The sequence below is a fragment of the Argentina silus genome, assembly GCF_951799395.1.
Source record: "Argentina silus genome assembly, chromosome: 8".
In the NCBI taxonomy this organism is placed as follows: domain Eukaryota; kingdom Metazoa; phylum Chordata; class Actinopteri; order Argentiniformes; family Argentinidae; genus Argentina; species Argentina silus.
Window position 1 is genome coordinate 8,698,728 of NC_139662.1, and position 23,673 is coordinate 8,722,400.

The 23,673-nt window shown below is 46.8% G+C and overlaps 2 protein-coding genes across 6 annotated transcripts in view; one reads left to right on the forward strand and one right to left on the reverse strand.

Annotated features, from left to right (window-relative positions):
- Window positions 1-6,259, forward strand: part of rapgef3 (Rap guanine nucleotide exchange factor (GEF) 3) — a 25,364-nt gene extending 19,105 nt beyond the window's left edge. For all 5 annotated transcript variants that reach the window (XM_083674978.1, XM_083674977.1, XM_083674980.1 and 2 more), the window contains 16 exons: window positions 1-20; window positions 415-565; window positions 829-911; window positions 1,064-1,094; window positions 1,307-1,385; window positions 1,518-1,655; window positions 1,827-1,924; window positions 2,332-2,457; window positions 3,203-3,384; window positions 3,681-3,771; window positions 4,022-4,072; window positions 4,349-4,436; window positions 4,577-4,641; window positions 4,788-4,842; window positions 5,040-5,111; window positions 5,338-6,259. The exon at window positions 1-20 is cut by the window's left edge and continues 59 nt beyond it. In XM_083674978.1, coding sequence (XP_083531104.1) covers window positions 1-20; window positions 415-565; window positions 829-911; window positions 1,064-1,094; window positions 1,307-1,385; window positions 1,518-1,655; window positions 1,827-1,924; window positions 2,332-2,457; window positions 3,203-3,384; window positions 3,681-3,771; window positions 4,022-4,072; window positions 4,349-4,436; window positions 4,577-4,641; window positions 4,788-4,842; window positions 5,040-5,111; window positions 5,338-5,456 — 1,449 coding nt within the window. In that variant the 3' untranslated portion in view covers window positions 5,457-6,259. The remainder of the gene's footprint in view (window positions 21-414; window positions 566-828; window positions 912-1,063; window positions 1,095-1,306; window positions 1,386-1,517; window positions 1,656-1,826; window positions 1,925-2,331; window positions 2,458-3,202; window positions 3,385-3,680; window positions 3,772-4,021; window positions 4,073-4,348; window positions 4,437-4,576; window positions 4,642-4,787; window positions 4,843-5,039; window positions 5,112-5,337) is intronic.
- An 85-nt stretch (window positions 6,260-6,344) lies between these two features.
- The window catches only part of itga5 (integrin, alpha 5 (fibronectin receptor, alpha polypeptide)), a gene marked incomplete at its 5' end in the record, with an annotated part of 38,407 nt that continues 21,078 nt past the window's right edge, over window positions 6,345-23,673 (reverse strand). Inside the window, 14 exons of the mRNA XM_083674975.1 lie at window positions 6,345-9,330; window positions 9,678-9,800; window positions 10,094-10,195; window positions 11,469-11,582; window positions 13,889-13,996; window positions 14,971-15,129; window positions 15,520-15,625; window positions 15,777-15,857; window positions 16,048-16,127; window positions 17,572-17,664; window positions 17,866-18,016; window positions 19,805-19,872; window positions 22,756-22,893; window positions 23,009-23,166. Of these exons, the coding sequence (XP_083531101.1) occupies window positions 9,250-9,330; window positions 9,678-9,800; window positions 10,094-10,195; window positions 11,469-11,582; window positions 13,889-13,996; window positions 14,971-15,129; window positions 15,520-15,625; window positions 15,777-15,857; window positions 16,048-16,127; window positions 17,572-17,664; window positions 17,866-18,016; window positions 19,805-19,872; window positions 22,756-22,893; window positions 23,009-23,166 (1,562 nt within the window). The 3' untranslated portion in view covers window positions 6,345-9,249. The remainder of the gene's footprint in view (window positions 9,331-9,677; window positions 9,801-10,093; window positions 10,196-11,468; window positions 11,583-13,888; window positions 13,997-14,970; window positions 15,130-15,519; window positions 15,626-15,776; window positions 15,858-16,047; window positions 16,128-17,571; window positions 17,665-17,865; window positions 18,017-19,804; window positions 19,873-22,755; window positions 22,894-23,008; window positions 23,167-23,673) is intronic.

Here is a 23,673-nt window from a genome sequence, read left to right on the forward strand (position 1 = left end):
TGCACTGCCCTGCAACACCAATATCCTCTCTGTGGTGATGATGATGATGATGATGGTGATAATGATAGTGGTGTTGATTATAGTGGTGGTGGTGGTGATGGTGGTGGTGGTGGTAGTAGTGGTGGTATAACCAGTGCTGTTATTAACTTTTTGGAAGTTGCTCTGGATAAGAGTATTAAATCCATTCATTAAATCCATTCCCTGAAGTTTAAATCCATTCACAGTCCTACCCAAAATAGCTTGTTTTTGATCATCATTCTTTCTAAACTAATTCGCCCAACAAAAACTAATTCTATTCCGACCTTTAAGCATCCAGCAGAAAAGACAGGCTAATCTTTTGTTGACACCAGCTCCAGTGGTCCAGAATAGTCCTATTGGTTTAGTGGTGCATGGTTTCCTTAACCCTCAGTTCACCTACCAAGCAGAGCCTTCTGAGGGCTCCGAGCTGGAGAAGGCCGCCTATGCTCTCAATACCAAACAGAAGATAGTGAAGCTGATCGGCCAGTGGGTGGCGCTGTACGGCCTGCTCCTCAAAGACGACCCTGCCGCAGCAGACTTCCTAGAGGTAAGGGGCAGTATGGAGCATAGAAATAGATTTAGAAATTCAATTTCTATGGTACAGTAGGGAGGAGGATGAAGTTTCACTTAGTAAACACTGATCTATTCTAATTTTTGCATCTTTTATTTTCTAAAGGTTAGGATTTGGGCAACATAAGTTGTTCTGTGAGGTGGTAGTGGGTGGTAGTTCCATTAGCTGTGGTCTTGGAGAATCAAGCATGTAATGTTGTATTGAATGTGAGCCTGTGTGTATGTTTGTGTATGTGACAGAAGCTGAGGAAGGAGGTGGCAGGCGACTCCCGTCTGTCCAGCATGCTGAGGGAGCAGCTCAGGGACAGGAGGAGAACCAGAGTGTGAGTAACACACCATGACCTAGTTTCTCATAACTAGGGTCTGGTGTTTTTCCTGCTCCCAAAAAAGCTCCTGGCCCTACTCAGAAAGAGACTCCCTCATTATCCTATGCCAGAAGGGAAATCCCAAAAATTAATGTTTTTACACTTTACAGGCTTGAGAATGGCTACCAGTCACTGACTAGGGTAAGTTTCCCCACATTCCATCCTTTACTAAGAAAGGTCCTGAGACAATCAGACTTCAATCTTTTATAACACAGGACACATGTCTTTAGACATCAAATACTGAGGTCTTGCTGAGAAATAAATAAGGAATATATACAGAATATAGATAGGGAATAAAACAATGCGAGGAATGTGTCACTTCACTGACTTTCTCCGGTGTTTGACTCCATCAGCTCAACCAGCAATTTGATTGGTTCTCCAGTTGTGAGGAGCCAGTGGGGAAGTGCCAGCCAATCAGATCACGGGACAAAGGTTAGTTGTGACATTGATAGCCAATAACATCATTCATCACTGAGTTGTCTTAGTTGTGAGTCGTGGAAGTTCCTGTACTTTTTCATATCCAAGCACCTTTTCTCTGTTTCTTTCTTTTTTCCCCTCCTCCAGTGTTGTATGAGATCTTCCGGCCAGACCATAACTCCCTTACTCTGATGCTGCCTGTGAACACCTCCGTACAAGATGTGATGGTGTCCATGGTCAACCCAGGAGGAGACCATGCCCTCGTCAAAATGAACTCCATGGGAGGTGGGGCTCTTTTCCCATTCACCTGCAAAGCCATATGACGCCAGTTCTAAGTCTTTTGAAATGATTCATCAAATTCAATATTTAGGAGACATGTACTGCAGCTGTATGTGTGTTGACGGTAAGGTTTAATGGGAGAGTGACGTAAAGGTCTTGTGCTTTGTGTTTCCACAGACAGGGCCCAACTGAAGCTGGATGCCACAGCGGTCTACACCTCCCTGGGACTCAACGAGAGACTGTTCCTCTGCACAGCTAGCCAGGTGGAACAACTGGTCAGTGCCTCCTGTACTGTATGGTAACCCCAGAGTAACCCCTCTCTCTGGGGTTTCACCAGTAGAAATGTACAGTACAGTGTATGAACAGGATTAGATATTATCTATGTGCTCTCACTAATCCAGGGATCAGCTCTTAGCACTCCCTTGTGATATCAGATAATATCTAGAGTCTGTAACACACACGGAAGCGCTTACTACTATTTCTGGTATCAGGAATAAACATGTTTGATACCATTCCGCATTCCATTCAATGCATTACAATGAGTCCGTTCTCCAGTTTCTACCACCACCAGTCTCCCCTGGAGCCATCATAGCTTTCTCTAGGAATGCCTCCCTGGGGTTAAGGTTAGGCTATGTCATGCTACATGCTGAGTTGTCGGTTGTGCTTTGGGACTACCTCACAGACACCCCTGAAGGAGCAGCAGGGTCCCGAGCAGAGCACCATGGACACTCTGGAGCAGATGTGCTCCAAGGACATCGCCAGCCAGCTCACCAACTACGACTGGGAGCTGTTCACGGCCATGCACGAGGTAAGGCCCTGCCCAGAGCTGTGCCGGCAGTGTGTGTGTGGGGGGAGAGGGAATGGATTTGACTCCAGCAGGGTACTAGACCCAAGTTGGAGAGTTGGAGATCCTGTGACAAATGGGTACTTCGAGTGGTTTGTCAGATAGTTAATCTTGTCTATGGATTGAGGATGTTGACACAAGCTCTGATGTCCTAGATAAGGGGCCAGGTTAGTTTGAGTGAAGTCACATGAGTCACAAATACAGGCTTCTGATCTGCCACACATTTGGTTGTACTGTACCAAGCAGGGAGCAAGTCAGAGGTGAGTCAGAACTTGTTTCAGGCGTCTCAGATCAACAAAGGGAGTCAGGTTTCTGTTATGGCCAGGTATGTCCCTGAGGCATCCCCTGTCTGGTTCCTTCCTTCTGATAATAGCAGCTTCGCCACTGCCACCACCATCACTATCACATCATCTCCTCACCTGACTAAGCACATTCTGGCTGCACGCTCACTCACGTGTCCCTCTGACATGAGAGACACACAAATTACTCATTTTCCTCTCTCTCTGGATCATTGTTGATAGAAAAACAATGATACTGTTCAATTTAAATGTTTTAAAAGGTTAAGAGCTTTGTTTGAGCTTTGTGTTCTTGATATCTTGGGGTCCATATAGGTATCTCTCAATGTGTGTAAATAATCTTCTTTCTTCTCAGGTCTGTAACATATTCAGAGATTTTTTGAACTCTCTCTCTCTGCGCTCTGTCCATTCAGGTGGAACTGGTCTACTACATATTTGGTCGTCATAAATTCCCAGGTGCCACCACTGCTAACCTGGAGCGGTTTGTGCGTCGTTTCAATGAGGTGCAGTACTGGGTGGTGACAGAGCTATGTCTCTGTGGGGATATGGTGAAGAGAGCCATGCTGCTCAAGAAGTTCATCAAGATGGCCGTTGTGTGAGTGTCTCTCCAATTATACCACAGTTTAGCTCATATAGTACGTGTTCAAATGTAGTTATATTACATTGTATAAATCACAGTTATTACCCCTAGAGCACACTAGCTATACTGTGTCAGTGATTTAGCATAGTAACAGTTGACATATACAATTAAACTGGTTTATGAACGTTTGGTAAAAGATGCTGCACTGTTATCTGTAGGCAGTAACTCAAACACCTCAAACAGTCGCCTTTTACAGTCATGCACAGGTTTAGTCTCCACATAACTGACAGTGAGTGTGTTTCCTGTTTCAGACTGAAGGAGCAGAAGAATCTCAACTCGTTCTTTGCTGTGATGTTTGGCCTGAGCAACAGTGCAGTTCAGAGGCTTTACAAGACCTGGGAGGTGAGGGCTGTGGAGAGCTATGAACTAGAGGAGATCAATGCCAGGGGACAGAAATCTCATTTGCTCTATGTTTAGATTTGGTCATCTCTACTGCATTGCCAATGCCATATTTCATAGGACTTTTCTTTCTTGAATAAGATTAAGATTCTGGTTATTGCTTCCTAGTATTTGATAGTAACATATGAACATTTTAAACTCTTTATATCTAAAGATGTAATGTTACTGTTGTTATTGTTGTTCTATTTGACAGAGAATTCCAAGCAAGACCAAGAGGGTCTATTGTGCCTATGAGAGGTTAATGGTAAGTCAGTGAATCAGCGCATTGCAAAAGAAAGTGTTCCAGTAAGTGTTCTTGATAGGCCCTTGTGGCTGCTAATGATGGTTGAAATCTCAGACTGTCAAGACCACTTCTCTACCCGTCCACTTCCCTCCACTCCCATTTCCATTTCCTTTGTCTGTGAGTTATTTTCACGGACACATTTCTTTCAAAGACTTTCTTCCCACTGCAAACTGTTTCCTTGACTGTTATTCATTTTGATTGTAGAGCTGATCTGACCCTCGTTTGTCTTTGTGTCAGGACCCCTCCCGTAATCACAGAGCCTACAGACTGGCCGTAGCCAAACTCAATCCTCCCTACATCCCCTTCATGCCTCTGCTGCTCAAAGGTAGACTGATAGAGGCACAGCAAACTGAGTTCAATACAAGTCTGTCTCTCTGTGTCCCAAATAACACCCTATTTCCAACACAGTGCCCTCCTTTTGACCAGAGCATTGTACTTAATCAGTATCTTTGTCCATGCACCTAGACATGACATTCATCCACGAGGGAAACAAGAACTACACAGAAAAACTGGTCAATTTTGAGAAGATGGTGAGTGGTTATGACGATAATATGGCCAATTATTGAATCTGCTTGATTTTCTATAGATTATTGTCATTCAACCATTACCCAACATGTGTCATCTCTTTAGTGGTATTGAATTCAGTGATTTCAAAAGCAACCTTTCGTTGTTGCAGCGCATGATTGCCAAGACAGTGAAGATCGTGCGAGGCTGCAGAAGCCAGCCGTACGGTAAGTCTGCTTTAGTCCTGTCTGTGAATAGGATAATAGTATTGTTTGCAGATGGGGATAGGACTGCTTCAGTATTGACTTCAGACAAATATCCTTAATCTTGTATGCTGTCGGGTGTTGAAGGTACAGACATACTGTAAGCCAAGAAGCATGCTATCCATGTTGATGTTGGCTCTCCATGGTGCTCTCTCCTCCAGTGCCTTCATCCCCACAGAAAGGCCTTGCAGATCGAATGTTCCTGGAGGCTCCCGCCATCCGTATCTCCACATGTAAGTGATGCAACATTCTCTAACACTTGGGGCTAGTTTCTTGGAAACAGATTAAGCCTAGGCCTAGAAAAACTCTATTGAAGATGCTCTAGTTATGCGTGGTCTAAGATTAGGTCTAGTGTCTACAGATGAGAAACCGACCCTTTTTAAGAGCAGCAAATGAATGTATGCCCTTCTCTGTGCCCACCCTACCCCCCCCCCTATCCTCATCTTATCTCTTGGGAAGATTCCGAACATTCCTTCCCTCTGCGGAACCCGAGCAGCATCTGCCAGTACGTCCAGAACATGAAGGTGATCGACAACCAGCGCACGCTAACACAACTGTCAAGAACAGCAGAGCGCTAAGGACCGGTGTATAAGGACTGTGAACGTCATTGTCGATCTCTGAATCAGAGGAAGGGCGATACTCCTTATCAATTCCTAATCTAAGCACCGAGAGAGACTTCTACATGTTTGGTGTTGAGAATGGAGGATTCTGGAGAGTAATGGGTTGTTCAGTCAGTGTCATACAGAGAGCACTGATCTGAAGCATCCCCTTGGATTAGTGATCATCAGGGCTGGAGACCTAGATAAGGAGCTGGAAACATGGACAGTAGTTCCCTCTAGTGTCTTACCAGAGAAGTTGGTCCTCTGACTGCTGTTACTCATACATACAATAGGACTGTGCTGTGCCTATAACACGACTCCTGAGGAATATGTATATCTTTGGCATTAGCTGTTATTTATATGACTATATGTATAGCACACTCTTCGATTGTTTGGACAACCTCCTCAGAAAGTAGCATAGCCAACACTCTGCTTGCTTGGTATGCTTCTGAGTGCTTTAAATGTTACTGTAGTTTCTGTGAGAAGGGTGTCCTGGCTAACTTTCTGTAAGATAATCTATGGTGTTACAAGTGAGTGCCATTGGAGCACACACAGATCTATGCTATAGCTGATGGCTCTGGTCTATAGTTAGTATTGGACTTTTCTTTTTCCACTTTTGTAACAGAATTCAAATGTACTATTGATATAGTATCAGATCAATCCGTTGAGTGGCTGCCAGAATGCATACAGACATGTGTATAACATATTTCATACTATATGTGCAAGTATATTTTTTCTAAATAATTTTCAAAAGTGTTTGTTTCAATAAAAAGCAAATAGTCCGGATTTGTAAAAATGGGAAATTTTATTTGAAATGCAAACCGTAAAATAGGGTACAAATAATCATTGAAAGACAACCCGCCCCAACATTCCCCCCAATATGGGGAGAACACATTTCAAAACAAACCAGTTCTTCAATTGGATCTAAAAAATACTCTCCTTGTCAGAAATATATGTACAACTTTAATAAAAAAGTTCAGGAGAAAGATAATGGGCCGAGACATTTAGAAAAATATGTGTATACCCAGTGTCTTCTCCTGTAGTAACCCCTAGAGGACTCAGTTTAAAACATCCTCTTACAATATAAATAATTGGTTGACATGTTCAGTCTTTACATTACTGCTAAAAACAACATTATACATCTGAAATTAATTCACTGAATGGCTTTATAGCAGTCTTTGCACCATGAGTCCTGATAAAACTCTCCCATGAGAACAGCCAAATAGTGAATTGCGGCCTAAATCATCAAAATTACCTAGGGGACATAAAAAAAGAAAGTCAAAACAACTGTAAAAACAGATTGGTAACACTGTGGCGGTGTGTGGACAGGTGATACAACTGCACGGCACATAAATTATCACACAAGTAACACTGAGTTCAACTCAGAGCTTCTACGGAGGACGTACTTGAGCCCCTGTTTTGCTGTCTGTTGTCAGCCAGTGATATCTGAAATAACTGTACAATAATCATACTAAAAGATTGGCTAGTTAAAGCAGTGGAGCAGAATGTAAGTGGTCAATACGTGTGCAGTGGAGAAAAAAAAAAAAAACTCAAACAAGCTCACACCTTTCATTAGAATAGATTATTGTGGGAAAAATGTCTGACTGGTAATACCCCATAAGACCACAAGGGGAGAAGTTGTCTATGTTTCTCATCACCAGACCTGAACGCACATCACCAGATGTGAGATACACTGGGTGTAGCACGACAACTCCTCCAGAACAAAATAAAAAAGGCACAAATTAAAACTGATAGCGACCAGAATGAATACTAAATATTGCACATCCAACAAATGTTTTATAATTCCCAATGCCCAGTTGCTATCCCTTTACAAGAGGCACATACTGATATTGTTTACTGCACATACATGTATGTCCATGCATTCGCATTGCAGTCTCTCTCTATTGCTTTAAATGAATAGCTCCTCTGGTTCTCCTAGTTGTCCTAACCTCTGTCAGGCCGTGTCAGCCTATCCTGAGCACTGATTGTGATGATGCTATAATCAGCATTACTGCTGGACAAGTATACCCTTCCCCTGCTGAGCCAAGGAAGGAAGGAGAGGACTTAGCAATGGGAAAGTTCTCTCTCTTTCACACAAAGAAAACATACACTAAGACACACACATGCACCCAGACACACACGCACGCACGCACGTGCATGCAAACACACACACACGCACGTACAAAAGCGCGCACGCACACACACACGCACGCACACACTATTTATACACAAGGCACATAAAACCTATTTACATAAATATATGAACCCCACATATGCATCATTGTAATGTTCAGTCCCTGGGTAAAGCTACTGCCTCGTGGTGGGTTTGCCTCTGGCACTCCTGGTCAGTGCTCCTAACTATCCATGTATACATGAGAAACTTGTATTAAAACCTAAGACACTAGCACAGAGCATCTTACAGTATCACACATATCATATGCTCAAGGACGAATGTGTGTAGAGAGTGGACATTTGGCTTCCCTCACACACTAACCGATGCTATGTCTTTGCTTCAGCTCAATCTCCATACTGATCTACTGATCCATACCATGCTTTCTCATCTTGCACAAGGCTGACCTAACACAAGCAAAAGTATTGCCCAACCTTGTTTGCAAGCAAGCAATCGACCAGGCTGTTTATCTGGTCAAACACCACAATGTTTCAAGCTCTTACTGAGGTTTCACAGGCCTGTGCTGGATCCAGTCATGTCCCAGATGATGTTGAGGCAATGTTATTGTGAGTAACAATGAACATGAACACACAGGATCAAAAGATCGTGATCAGCAGGAGTCAAAGTCAAAACTCAAAAGGAAGGATGAGTCTGTATCCTGTTATTGGCTGTCTTGTTATTCATCATCAGTAGATTTCCTTGGAGTGCAAAAACAACTGAACCACCGACCTGAGGCAGAGGCCATTTTGATAGTGTCGGAGGAGGTTATACCTGCCAAATGTTATTGTAGCACAAAGGCTGCACTTTATTTACCGCATATAAAATGATAAAAGATGATAGGAAAACATCTTTGGTAGAGATTTGGGGTAGGTCAAAATCCCCAATGTTGAAAGATTTAGGGTCTTCTCTCTATAGAAGCCCTGAAAATTGTCCTCTGGTGCTCTGGTCTATTACAAGAGAAAGCCTGTTTCCAGGTCTTTGGTGAGGAAAAGTATCAAATATGATTCCTTTTAATGCTACAAAAAGGAAGGGAGAGACATTCACTGCCCCTCAGAACTACATGGAACATGTGGTCTTCACCTGTATGAAGCAGTGAATTGAACACACTGTCTAATAGCACCAAAAAACAAGGCAGTTTAAAAAGAATAAAAACTGAATTCTCTTTCACAACAATCCACATGGGAAATAAAAGCGGTTTTGAAAGTCCATGGAGTCACAAAATATCTCCTTGACCCAGGGAGAACCCACAGGGTTCCATGTTGCTCCCCTTCTTCTTTTGTGGTCACTAGTCTCTAACTTCAGTTCAGACCAGACCAGTGTGTTCACCTGAAAGACAGTCTGACTGTGTGACATGGACACTGTTCAGCGTGATGATCAACCCCCAACCCGACGACAAACAAAACATATATTAAATTAAAAACATTCATTTGGCTTTGGAGTTCTTAGGGTTTTTCTTCCTCTAGTGCAGTACAGTGGAGTTACAGTGGTCTTTCCTCCTCCTAACTCTTCAACTGCAGTCTGATCCTCTCTGTAGACGCTTAATCACTTCTCTCTGTTGCAATCATGTGGGTAGGTTCTGTGGTTCTGATCCTTTTGTGGTGTTTAGGCCTCAGACGCAGCCTGGGGCTTGAGTTCAGCCTTCTCCATGGCAGTGCCATACTGGGACCTCTTGAAGAAGCCGAGCTAGAAGGGCCACAGAAGATGAGAGAGAAGTTACAGCTACATATTCCAACACTTGACGGCACATCCCTAGTAACTGTGCAATTGTGTGTTGCTGTGCCGTGTTTATTTCTGTGTCGTCATAACACATCTGTGAATGACTCATGTCTGTTTTAAATGTTGTTATCTTATTAACCTGCAGGTTGCAGCTATGAGTTTGAAAACTCAAGACTCGTATCACATCTTATGGTTCTATTATCATAACATTATTAGATGCCAGCTGCCATTCTGGGGACGGAAATAGGACCCCCTGCACCCGGCCAGACACAGACAGCCACAGACAAGACCCTAACAGCAGCAGAGTCACTGACCTTGTAGAGGACATAGATTAGAAGAGCCAGCAGCAGCAGGCCAGCCAGGATGGCCAGGATGATGATCCACAGGGGAACAGAGTACTGACTGTCCGGCTTGTTCCACACCACCGGGGTCACCACCTGGATGAGGGGGGGGGGGGACACAACCAGTCATGACCTCCACTTAACAATACTCAGTTTAATCATTTTGGCAGTTACTGTACTTTGCCTTTTTCTTTAGAGCAGTATACTTCTCTGTGACGTGAACTTATAGATCAAGTTTGACTTCCCTTGACAATGTTAGATCTTGTGGATCAGATTGGTAATAATGAATTCGATTTAGATGGAATTGATATTACGGTGCTAAAACCTTTTTATTGTATGGGGGTGAAACTTCTCATCCACTACCAACTGCAGCAGGGGTGTAAACATACCTTTTTAGAGCCACTTGGCACTTGCTTGGGTAGGATGATATAGGGCATCTTCAACACACTGAACCCGGCCAGGCACTCCAGCACATAATGCTTGTATGCTCTCTGGAGGAAAGAAACCAAAGAGCTGGATCAGATAGGACACTTGTTTTTCGGGGGTGAACAGTTATGAGAGCATGGAAGCCATCCGAAATGTACTGTATATGGATGAACAGTAGGGAAGGGTGTGGACCGGTCATGAACACGATTCAGCTCATCTCCAGCAGATGGCAGTAATGTCCCACAGACACTGACGAAGCCCTATCAGACTGGCTGGCCCTGTCTCTCACAATATCCCTCTGACATTCCAATCCTATGAGAACCAGCGACCGCCAGCTAATGAATTTTCAATGCACTCACACATAAGCCTTGTATTACTGCAGATGAGAGCATGTAAGGCCTTTCTCAGAATGGCTCCTGTACACAGACCTAGTACCTTCAGACTCCAGATTTCACACAGTATAGATACACACTACACGCACACACACACAAAGAAAAATAATATATTCATACACAAACAGTTATTCCTACACTGGGCTATTCAAATTTGACTCCTAGTTGGCTACTTTTTTTGCTTTTATAGAGACAAATGTTCATTGTTTGTAATGTAGGCTACTGTATTGTTATTAATGTATGTATTGTTTGGAGTAGGCTCATGTAATACAATGACACTGTCATCCTAAAGACCTCTTCATCCCCACTACACTCCTGTAAATGAAATGTAAAAAGTTTAAAAAAAAAATCTTCCTTCTTCTAGCATTGTGACTGCCAATAGCCGTTGGTCCTAGCATCGATTACTTTTTCTTATGATGACTGATAGATAGATGATTCACTTACTTAGACAAATGTCAAAAGTCACTTTGGATAAAGGCGTCTGCTAAATGCCATAAATGTAAATGTAAATGTCATTGTAATGTAATGTATATTAATGTAAGCAGGGCTCCATTGAAAAAGAGACCTTGGTCTCAATGGGACACCCCTGTTAAAATAAAGGTTTAATACAAAAAATTTGAATATAAAAAAAAAAAAAACCTTCAGTCATAACAATCATGCGAGTGGTCATTCAACTTTCACAGTCTCTAATTTGAGGTTTGAAGTCTGTTTTCTTTGTAGCCGCTTAAAGAGACTAGCTCTGCTTAGTCTCCGCCAAACCCTGACATGAGAAAATACACAGACAGCGATGTCAATGGACCGATGCAGACTAGCACACACACTCCCTTCTCTCCCATGCCCTGCCGCTGTCATCTGGCAGAAACGTGTCTTCAGAACCTGTAGCTTCTATCATATGTGACGTGTTTGATGGGCCATGTCTGCTGCTCTACTCCACTCCATAGCATACCTCGACGAAGGTGTCGGCCCAGATTCGGGAGCGCACTTTGAGGATGGCACTCGTCCCCTTCTCCAGAAGACCCACGTCACACTGGAGCGTCCAGCACTCCACGTTTGAACACGACTGGGGAAAGAGAGCAACAGAGGGAGAAAGAGAGAGAGAGAGAGAGAGAGAGAGAGAGAGAGAGAGAGATGTTTTAATGTGATTGAAATGACACGATACAAATACAAATGATCAAATTATAATGATTTCACTCCACAAGGAAAACGGAACACCGTCAAGACGAACTTTGTTTGTCGTTCTGCAATCTGAGGTCAATATTTTTAGCCTGGGAGGAGAGAGATAGGACGTGTGCACTGAAGACCATGTTAATGTTGCAGGCCAAATAAATATAACAAAGAGCTCAATGTTACCATCCCTAGCCAGGGCTGCTTCGAATTAGAGAGTGAGATTGAGGGAATGTCATGAGACTATAAAAATGCAGCATGTAGTCACCACTATCCACATTACTGCCCAACCACTGAAACCAGCCCATTTTTCACAAGCCTGTTAGAGTACACAATCTTAATTAGATCCTCATAATAGGGGCTAGGCGCTTTGCATTATTAAAAAAAAAAAAAAAAAACTTTGCAAGCTGAGTTTTAGTGCTGGCGTTCTGGATGGACCACCCCGGACGGAGAGAGGTTTTGGTGGGTTTTCTTGCAGGAGTCGATGAGTTTACTTCTTATTACGCCGAGGAGGAGGGGCGAACACAAGTGGAAAGGAGAAGGGGGTACCCACCCAGCTCCCTTAAGGGCCAGTCTTAGACAGGCTTAATAGGGCATAGACAGACAGACAGACAGACAGACAGACAGACAGACAGACAGACAGACAGACAGACAGACAGGCCACTTCCTACTGCTGGCCCTCCCTGATGCCCCAGGGCACTGGAGGCCAGTGGAGGCTGGTGGCAGGAGGAGGCTGGTGGCAGGGGGAGGCTGGTGGAGGAGGCTGGGGGCCTGGGGAAATGGTATGGATATGATCCAGTGCCAAAGACGCCTCAGCCCTAAGCTCCCCCATATCCTCCCTGGTGGGCATGTGAAGGTCAGGGGCGGGCAGGCAGGCAAGCGCTGGGAGGCTGTTCCCACAATGAGCATTAAAGCAGTGGCTGACTACAGAGCCACAGTGTTTGTGTGTGTGTGTGTGTGTGTGTGTGTGTGTGTGTGTGTGTGTGTGTGTGTGTGTGTGCAGAGCTGTACAGAGACAGACACTGTGTACTATAAAAGGTAAGCCCAACACCTCAGTCGGCTGTATTGTTCTAATAGCAGTTGAAGACAAAGAGACACTGTTCTAACAGCAGTTCGGGGGGGGTTAGCGCAGATGACATTTAGAGCCAACAGTCATCGTTTATGGATCGCATGGAACAAGGCCAAACATACAGGGGTCTCTATGTCTCTCATTTATGGGGCATTCAGCGGTAGACCTCGGCAACCGGAGGCTATCCGGCTTCATCTACAACCAACCCCGCTAACCGCTCACACACTTTCCCCCCCTTTCATCGAGAGACCTTTTCAGCAACAGACTTGTTCTGTCCGTCCAAGCTCCAAAAAAACAAAGGCTGCTGTAAAAGAGCGAAACAAAGAATGGGGGCTTTTATAGAAACGTGTCATCGGGCGGCCTTGATAAACGAGGGGCGGTTAAGAGCGACAGGCGGCAGGACAAAGGCTCCTTTCACTGGGGGCACAGGTAGTCACAGACAGGGGGAGAGAGGCAGAGCTACCTGGGGGGGGGGGGGGGGGGGGGGGGGATCAATAGGGCCAGTGTGTGCCAGGGGGCAGGGGAGAGCCCCGACTAACAACACCAGAAGAGGAAAATTAGAGGCCAGTCTGTGAACTAACCAGCGCATCATGGCCCGAGTCCCCCCTCTTCCTCCCTCCCTCCCTCCCTCCCCTCTCCCAGGCCTCCCCTGCTCTCTCCACCCCCATAAACTAAAGGCTCTTTAATGTTAATGACCACAGCGGGACCACCCCCTGCGCCCTCTGACCGCTCCCCCTTAATTACATCATAACCTAATTAGCCAATCCCAGGAGGTTTGTGTAGGAGCAGTGACACTATCCCAGGCCCCCACACATGGCTCCAGGCCTCTCAGAGCTGAGCCGAGGTTAAACCCTCAAACTCTCCACCAGAGAGGGCCTGTCCCCAGGACTCCCATCCCATCCTATACATCTGTTGTGTTCCTGTTCACCAGAGAAAATGTCCCTTTACCAACAGATAGCCAGGGTAAAGCTGCCTCTTGTGTAAGTGTTGTTAGCCTATTATGGCCTATTCAGTTTTTTTCCTGACCACATGAGTTGACACGGAGAAACTCTAGTAATATTGTCTCTCTCCATCCTTCCCTCCATCCCTCCCTCCCTCCCTCCCTCAGGTCACTGTGTAGAGTAGGGTCTCACCAGGTTGGCCAGCTCAGACAGGGGATCTCGTTGGACCTCTCTCCTCTCGATGTGGTGCTCATGGCCAGACGTCAGCAGGGGAGGTGGCTCTGTGGATGACTGCTGGAGCTGGAAGGAGAGACCGTGAACACACACACACACACACACACATGCACACGCACACGCGCACACACACACACACACACACTAGGTTAACAGTGAGCTCACCCGTGAGAAAAGCACACCACCCTTTCTGTCAAGAATGAGGACCGATGTCGAGGGTGACCCAGCAGCCTTCAAGTCATCCATCTCATTCATCTACACCATGTGAGTTTTGCGCCACATGACTTCCCACGGAAACACACTGCCCTCTGCACTTCACTGGGGGGGGGGGGGGACACATCTCAGCTAAATGGACAGCCAACCACAGGGACCGGCTCAGCATCTGGCCAGTAAGTCGAAAAACACAAACAAGCAAAACGAGTCGTCTGCCCTTGAAGCTCAAGGTCTGAAGGCCCAGTCGAAGGGGGGCGTGGCCGTTAAATCTAGAAGATGAGTGAGTGTATTGGCACAGAAGCGGGCTCATCTGCTGTGTGCAGAGCGTGAGGGAAGATCTGAGGAGATCAAAGTGTTTGGTTGGGGCTGATGTCCTGGGTGGGGCTGGGAGGAGGAGGAGGAGAAGAAGGAGGAGGGTGGGTGTGGGCCCTGCTAGCGGGACACGAGTCTGTTAATCACACACTGAATTAGAACCTGCGGGACGTCTTCGCTGCGCTGTCTCTCTCTGAAGTGTGCTGCTGCTCACACACACGCTCACACACACACACGCTCACACACACACACGCTCACACACACACACGCTCACACACACACCCACACATACACACACACATACACCCACACATACACCCACACGCTCACAGACATCTGGCTTCTCCTTATATGACCCTGAGAAGGAGGAGGGTGTGTGTGTATGTATGTGTGTGTGTGTGTGTGTGTGTGTGTGTGTGTGTGTGTGTGTGTGTGTGTGTGTGTGTGTGTGCTATTGTGCGCGAGTGTACACGTGTACTCTGTGTCCAAGTGCGCGTAGTTGTGTGTTAGCTCACCTTAAGTTGTAGGTAGTTGAGGGTGTGGTTGGTGGTGCAGTTGAGGGGTCCCTCTGTGGAGAACTCCAGGGGGTAGAAGAGCCCCTGGCCCTGCACGCGGAGGGGGCAGCGCAGCTGAAGCAGGGTGTGGCTGATGTGACTAGGCCCTTTGTTCACCAGCTGAGAGGGACACAGGGGAAAGAGAGAGAGAGAAGAACCAGAAAGAGGGGTAAAAATAGATTAGTAAACATACACATATCACCCCCTTCACCCTTTCATCTTGTGGCTGGACACAACTTAGACTTCATGTGTCACCTAAACCCAACTACCAGACGAATGTGTGGCAGGTTGTCCTTACAAATGGGGCCTGACTACAATGAGGTAAGGCCTCAGACAAGCCGCTGTGCTAATTGAGAATGTGCATTCTCTCGCTCCTTGCTCTTCCCTGCGGCCCTCAGGAAGTCCTGTCTGCTACATGAAGGCCAGTGTCTGCTTTCTACAATGCCCTCTCCTCCAGCCTGATGAGTCTGTCCAGCTAGTCGACTCCTGGAGGCCTCTGGTTCTCCTTACCTCATAGACGTGTTGCACAAAAGGCCCGATGTCCTGCTCCACCTGGGGGTTCTTGGTCACCTTCCAGTTAGGCGGAGGGAAGAAGACCTTGTCTGGCCGAGACACACTTCAAGAGAAAGACGGAGAGAGGGAGAGAGGGAGAGAAAGAGAGAGTGAGTGACTGTACAGGAGAGAAAGAGAGCATGTTTATGGAGTTCCAGAAAGGTCTGTGCTCTGGACGGGAAATCCAACACTCCAAACCCACCCCCTGAACTCACCCCTGTAAAATAACTTCTGCCTGCACAACCACCTCCAGCTTGTAGGGCACAACCTCGCTCTGGGAGTTATTCTCGTTTTTACTGTGGAAAGAGAGAGGGAGAGGGGGATGAATCAAGCCTCGCATGACAGCTACAAAAGGTATGAGCCATCAACCTGATTTAAGGTACATAACTACAGAATGTAGTATCAAAACATTTGGTCATGGATAAAAGGCATAAACAAGACCAATTATATATATATATCAAGGAAATGCCGAGAGGTGAGTCCAACCTGCGAATCTGCAGCTCAAACTGAACCGTCTTGCGCGTGTCCTTCAGCCGTGGCACGGTGAACCGCAGGCCTGCCCACAGCTGCAGAGGAGAAGAATCATCATCATCATCATCATGTAATTATTGTAGCTGAATATTTTATAGGAGTCTCCTGGGCCTACACACACGAGCCCCATGAAGAGAGACAGAGAGCAACAAATAATGAGGAGGCTGCTTCAGCTGACAGCCCTGTAGATAACCGTATGTGTGTGAGAGAGAGAGTGAATAAACACTACATACAGCCAGAGAGAGAGAGAGAGAGAAAGTTGAGCAGGCTCTTTCTGTAATAACAATAACTCCACTGAATGCCAGGGGAGCCTAGAGTTCCCAGACTGCTATTCCTCCTCTCCTCTCCTCTCCTCCTGTGTTCTCCCCTCTCCGTTGTGTTCTGGGGTCAACCAGTCTCTGCTCTCCCTGTGTGCTTGGCACACAGCTGCCATACACCTGGGCCGGTCCAGACTGTTTGGGAGTTCCTGCTTGTTCTGCTGCCCCCCCCTTTTTTTTCAGTCGTAATTTAATGCCCTTTTATTTTCCACTCAAACTGCACGCACATACTGTACAGTGCAGTAATTGCAATCAGGAGGCTTGTGACCACTGTTTTTTCTTTTACAGTTTAATTGTGTGTGTGTGTGTGTGTGTGTGTGTGTGTGTGTGTGTGTGTGTGTGTGTGTGTTAAACAGAGAAAGTGCAAAGGAATTTTTTTTTAAATCAAGTTAAACATTTTGGTTTCTCCCCGGCAACCATGCCATTATGACTTCCAGTTGATCTACTCCAGGGAACTACATGCAAACTAGTAAAGGTCTCACCAGCTGAAACATTCTGAAGTAAAAAGGGAAATTTGGGATGGAATTCAATGATCTGATTCTATGCACAAGACGAGCTTGTCAAACAGATCTTTAGAATGATTCATTTCAGCTATATTCTTCTGTTGTAGAATAGAACCTTTCTGTCAGAGAGGTGTGCCTTTCGATCACCTCACCGCTAATGTCCAATGGACAGCCTTCCTCTGCAGACACGTGAAACACTCACGGCCCTGTGACCAGACGACTGGACCATTAGTCAGGGGAACTCTTCTCAGCAGGGAGGCAGAGCAGAGACAGAGAGAAGCATCCTGCTACCCGGATGGGAACTTCCCGTCAGAATGCTGTCTGACATACAAAAAGATAAAAAAGCAGCCTTTCCTTTCCTGTCCCCTTGCCCAACCCCCGGATGACACACAATCCTTCCCTCCACCGAGGAGGAAACAGTGATAATGTGTAGCTGCCGGCTACGATGACCGTTTTCTTCCACCGAAACACATCCCGGAGGGCTGCTGCTATACTACCGGCCTTCAACACTCATCAGGGAAGTCAGGTTTTTTTCTTTTTCCTGACCATGTGACCTGTCAAGGAAAAACTCAGAGCCCTAGCGGTTTGCTGGCCAGGTCAAGTGGTCAGGGGGAAAAACTCCCGGGCTCATTCATAACCATAACAGAACCGGTCCTTACGTTGGTGCCAGACTTCATGGGGTTGCCCAGATCACAGCTCAGGTAGCGGGTCTGGTTCTCCGTCTCGTAGCTGCAGGTCAGCAGGGTCAGGCTCTGGGGGGAGACGAGGAGCACAGAGGCCCGGGTTAGAGATCTCAGAACGTTTAAAAACACAGTCTCGATCCGGCTTCTATCTAGCATTTCCTGTCTTCTCATGAGGCAACGTCGTAGACGGGTTTCTTACAGTTTATTCCGTTTATAGTATCATAGTTCTGCGTGTCGGCGTTGAGCTGAATGTTTCGCGTCTCCACTCACCTCGTTATTGCGGGCGATGCCTCTGTAGTCTGCTTCAGGGGGCAGGACCACGTAAAGCTCTGCCTCGTAGGCCCCTCCCTCCCCCTCGTTCCTGGCGTTGAAAGTCAAGGTCAGGGAGTTGTCGTCTTCTAGGTAGACTTCCTTCCTGTCCCTAAGGGCCCAACAAAAGAAAAATTGATTACTAATAGGGTCAGAGGTCAGGTCCAGAGGTGTCAGGTCTCCTAGAGTAAACACACCCGTTCAGAAAAAAAGGTGGGAGACCGTGCCGTTGTATTTAAGAAAACAATTAAAGACTTTGCGTCCAACAACTGCATATGGTGGCTAGGCAAAGCTTTGCAACAGACATGTCTTTGTTGATTTAATACCAATACTGCTAAGCCTCTTCCTTATCCCCCTTCAGGCTCTCTGTGCTCTACATATCTGTTAGATTTAGAGCTGGGACAGAACCCATCAGTTTGGGTTTCCTGAGATGAATCTCTCTTCTACTTCTACCCCCCCCCCCCCCCCCCCCAACCCCCGCCAACTGAAAACTTTTCCAATGTAGCAATAAAGTCTAACATGTGATAGAGCACAGACTAAGAGTGTAAAATGCCCTCCCCCTTCCCCTTTTTCTCTCTCTCTCCTTCCTTCAATCTTCCTCACTCTTCCCCTTCCCCTCCACAGCTCCGAAACACAATGAGAAATTCCATACGAGGGCCACACAGACGCTTCTAATTACACCCTGGCCTCATAAACCAAGGCAGAGGAAGCAACATGGACGATATTTCAAACGTTGATCCTCTGCTGGCCAGAGAGCCAACCTAGTCAGACATCCAGCAGCCATCACACTCTTTAAACCAAACAGAGGATAAAGTCAGAAAAACACCACAAACCCTTAAACCTTCCCCCAGGAACAACAGGAATATGACGTCATGCCAGAAAGTCATGGCGACTTTTACCAAAGATATTTGGAGTGAAGTAAAGATGTGGACAATGGTGGGTGCTTGTTAGATGTTGGCGAATGCACACCGTGGTGACATATATACGTGCCGGAGTTGATGACCTCCTCTCATTTCTCGATCGTCTCCGTTTTGAAATGATTTCTCGTAGCATCGCCCCGCTCTTTTCCCATTATGTCATGTCTTAGTCTACCTTTAAGCAACATTTAAATAAAGTATTCAAATACATGCTACATTGTTATCCAACTGCCAAAGGCTGCCAAAGGCATTATTATGATTATCCTCAACTTCCTAAAACTAATCCTCAACTTCCTAAAACTAATCCTCAACTTCCATAAACCAATTAGTTTAATGGGCTTGTGAATAAATAGAGAATATTGCTGGATGAGCTATACATTGAGGGGTGGGGAAGAAGTGGGGGGTGGATGGGGGCAGAGAGAAAACAAATATAGAAATAAATCAAAATCAGAGGGCAGAGTTGAGCTGGTGGGGGGGGCGTGTTATTTTGGAGGAAAAATGCCCACAGACTTCTTAAATCAAAGTGTGTCGATGCTCTGAGCACTGGGAGGGAGAGGCCTGGGACTGTTTGGCACCCACACACCACTCACCATACTTTCCAAACAAATCCCTTTCATCTCTCCTGACTTTTTCCCCTTGCGCTCTCTGTAAGCCAATCACAGCACCTGTGGAACAACGCTCCTTCCTGTTTTCAAAGGAGAGTGCGTGTGTGTGTGTGTCCCTCCTTCGGTGGAGCATTGTGGCTATTAACAGAATTGTTCTGGTATGCTGAAACAAAACAAACCCGTGCGGCGAGCAAAAAAAACCAGCTGTATTTGCGTATCCTTCTGAACAGTAACAACTCCCAGTCTCATTTGCATAGAAAGGGGTTGAAAAGTTCATTGTTTCGATAACCCGACTCACGGTCGACTCAACGTTGCATTTCCTGAGCTTCTATTCTTTAGGAGTCCACGGCTGAGTGAGGAAATGAATGGGGGACTCACCCCTGCACCGCTAGCTTCAAGTCAGGAACACAGATGTTGTCCTCGCCACAATCCAGCAGAATCTGGGCCTAAAAGATGAGAGATGAGAGGAATGAGAATGTGAAAAGATCTCTGGAGAATAACAGTGACAGGGCTTAAAGGATATATAAAAAAAAAAAAAATTAAAAAAAAAGTTGCTCGGAAATGAGTTAGTGTCCAATGAAATACGGCCTACACTTAAAAACAAGTCACTGCCTTAGTGACAGTAGAACTAGTGCAGCAGGATGGGACATGCAGCCAAATGACTAATGCATTCCACTACCCCCCCCCTCCCCCTTGTTTTACTACGATGTCATCACTGCAGACCAGACACCTATAATAATCTTGTCTTATCTTACAGGGGGCCCATGACTGACTCATTGTGATGATTACAAACAGAACAGTGTGTTTTCTGACTGTACTTCAGAGAGCAGACAGGTCGATGCGGAGTTGGCTCAACAGCCTTAAAGAGACACTGAGAGAGAGAGAGAGAGAGAGAGAGAGAGAGAGAGAGAGAGACCAGCAGCGCTGCCCGCAAAACCCACCAGCACAGCTCGTTGATGTCCACATCACAGCACCCAGACCCAGACCGCATGCTAGCCACACACGACACCACCCCAGTGTACCACAGAACATACATGAACCGGGGCGGGCGGGAGGGGCATGACCGGTACAGAGAAATGGGATACCCCCTAAGGCCAGACGGTGATGGGGTGGTGGTGGTAGTGGGGGGGTGGGGGGGGGGGGGGCTAATCCAGAGATTACGGCAGAGAGAAAGACAAGAAGAAAGGCATCAAGAGAGAGAGCAGGAGAAAGGTGACCAGACCAGACCAGACCAGACCAGACCAGACCAGACCAGACCGCTGCACCGTATGGAACAGGGAAATAATTACTTCCCCGTGTGGTTCTGACACACGGCCGCTAAAATTATGTCGTTCCTTGATGACGATGAGGATAATAAATAGAAGGAGAGAGAGAGAGAGAGTGAGAGAGAGATTAGATTAGAAAGAGTCCAGCGCCTCCCCTGTCATTACACAGCCAGGGGTTCTAATTAGGGACACCAGGGTAACCCACTAGGCAGCTCTCGCTCTGCCCCGTGTGCTGCCTGGCCCGAAATTCTAACTCTCGGAGAGAGGGAGAGGGGAAAAAAAGGTTATTTTCGGGTTCCACTCTCCTACTGAACAACAACAACAAGTGACAGGCAGAACTAAACTCCACCGCGTGTAGTAGTGTACTGCGGGGGCGCCATGTGCCGTAGACACCGCGAGTTTGTGTCCAAAATAACCTCGTCCGTCGAGTCCCCAGACCGACGTCCTCGCGCTGCAGCGACGGCACTGACGTGATCACGAGGGAAGGACCCAGGAGTCTGGCAATAAACCTTTTCACCTCAGATCCCCAAAATGTCAAGTCTCTCAGTAATCGCTTCACGGTGACATGTGGTGTGGATTATGGCGTGAGACTCCGGCGAGAGGCATCAGTGATCGCTCACTCTCACTCAGTGCTCAGGGTGTGAGAAGAAGCGGGGGGGGGGGGGGGGGGGGTTCGCCAGCGTGTGCTGTACTGTGCGTTGCACGGCCTGGCGCTCACGCATGGCCACACAGAGGAATCATCGAGAAAGGCATGGCGTGATTGATCATCGCTTCACAAGCCAGACTGTGGTGGAGAGTCACCCCTTAACTCTGTTGACATGGTGTTGTGTTACATTCACACAGCAGCATCAAAGTGTGATTAATGAAATAGGTTTGCAGTTTTACAGTACACGACCCGCCCCTTGTCACTCATACACACACACGCGCGCATGCACACAGGCACGCTCGCCACACACATGTACACACACACACACACACACACACACACACACATACATACATACATACATACACACACGCACACACATGTACACACACGTATATACACACATACACACACTCTGAGGTTCAGTACCAAAGACAGTTTTAGGTTTCAGATTTGAGCTCAGGATCTCGAAAGGTCTCGGTTCTCGTGGAGTAACTAACTACAGCACCACCACATCTGATGGAAGCCCCAGCAGCTTTGATACAGAGGGGTGGGGAGGGGGAGGGGGACACCAATGACAGGGTCCAGCAGAAAGGAGACAGAAATACAGGAAAAGAGAGAGAGAGAGAGAAGGGGATCGAACTGCAACCTCAGTCCCAAAATGCCCCAAATCCAGCGGTTATTGCTGAGCTCACATATGGTGCCGGCCCACAGCCACAGCTGAAGGCAGGCCCACACGTTGAGCCAGGGCCCTCTCGCTGCCAGCGGGGGGAAAAACGGGGCAAAATGCAGTCAAATCTCAACCAGATGGGCACAACATGGCCCTTACGGAGCGGACGCCCCACCCCAGAAATATCTATTAACCCCCTGTGTGTGTGTCTGTGCACCCCCTGGAAAACCAGCCTCCTCTGAAGCGTTACACAGCCCGAGCTGAGAGAGACTATTCCTGGCGGGGCAGTCAAACGCTCTCTCTTTCTCCACACACACACACACACACACACACACACACACACACACACACAACACACACAGAGTACACATGCCTCGCATTTTCTTTGTTGAAAAACGGCTTTCCAGACTCTCTGGACCCCGTCCCGGCGGAGCGGTTTTTAAAAAATAAGAAAGGAGAGAGCAGCCTGGACTCTTTCAGAGGTGGCTGGGGTTGGGGGGGGGGTTGGGGAGTGGCTGGTCAAGGTGAAACCATTAGTTCTGAGTGAATGGATTTCCAGTCTCTCTCTCTCTCTCTCTCATTAATAGTGAGCCTGCGTCCCACCTCGGAAGATATACAGGGGCTGTTCCTCTGGGTTCGGGGGGGCTGTGCTAGGGGGGTCAGGGGTATGTGTGAGTTGCAGGGGGGAGGGGGAGTCGAGGGGAGTGTTCTGCTAGGGGGGTCAGGAGTACAGTAAGTGGTGAAGTACCTTCTGCTCAATGAGCTCTGTCGTCTGGTAGTTGAGGATGGGTCTCAGGCCGTTAGTGTCTGCAGCTGCGTGCGGGTCCAGGCTGAAGTTCAGGGCCATGTAGATGGACGAGAGCTTATCCCTGAACTCTTTCTCATCCTGCAGTCACACCATCATGACAGATAGGGTTCATTAGCAAGGGTTCCCTTGGCGATGTGCTGAGTGTGTTATCAGGTGTTATCTGAATGGGTAGTGTTTAAAAGGGTAGACTTACCCGCAGGTAGATCTTGGTGTCGTGACACACGCGCTCGCCGTTGCGCACCCTCACGGTCCTGTGGAGCACGGCCTGCTGGGAGTCCAGAAACAGAGCCCTCTTCACTGCACCCTTCTGCTTGTGCTTCAGACGGTCCAGCTGCACCTCCACCTGGAAGTCTGGAATCACACACACACGGAATGTTCCATGACTGCGTTTACATACTTTAGAAACATTTAAAAAACACACTTGCACAAATACCATCATGCACATAGACAATCCAGGTCAAGAGGCTGAACATATGGTATGAATAGTAGTAACCATATGTATGTGTGTGTGTGTGTGTGTGTGTGTGTGTGTGTGTGTGTGTGTAGAGGAGTAATTAGAGGGATAATTGCTCGGGGTTGTTAGGGTTGTGTATGAACAAAGAGGGGTCTCATATGCCTGGATTTGGATTCGGAATCATTGAAATAATATTTGGGCAGAAATTAAAGCTTCATTTCTGTAGTCACAATACAGTGCAACATCAAATACCCAAGTCATTCATTCAATCTGTGTGGTGAATTCAATACATAGATATTTTTGTGAGCAGTTGAGAGTGTGCCTGTGTGTGTGTGTGTGTGTGTGTGTGTGTGTGTGTGATGTGTGTGTGTGTGTGTGTAATAGGGAGCAGATGTTGACAGTTG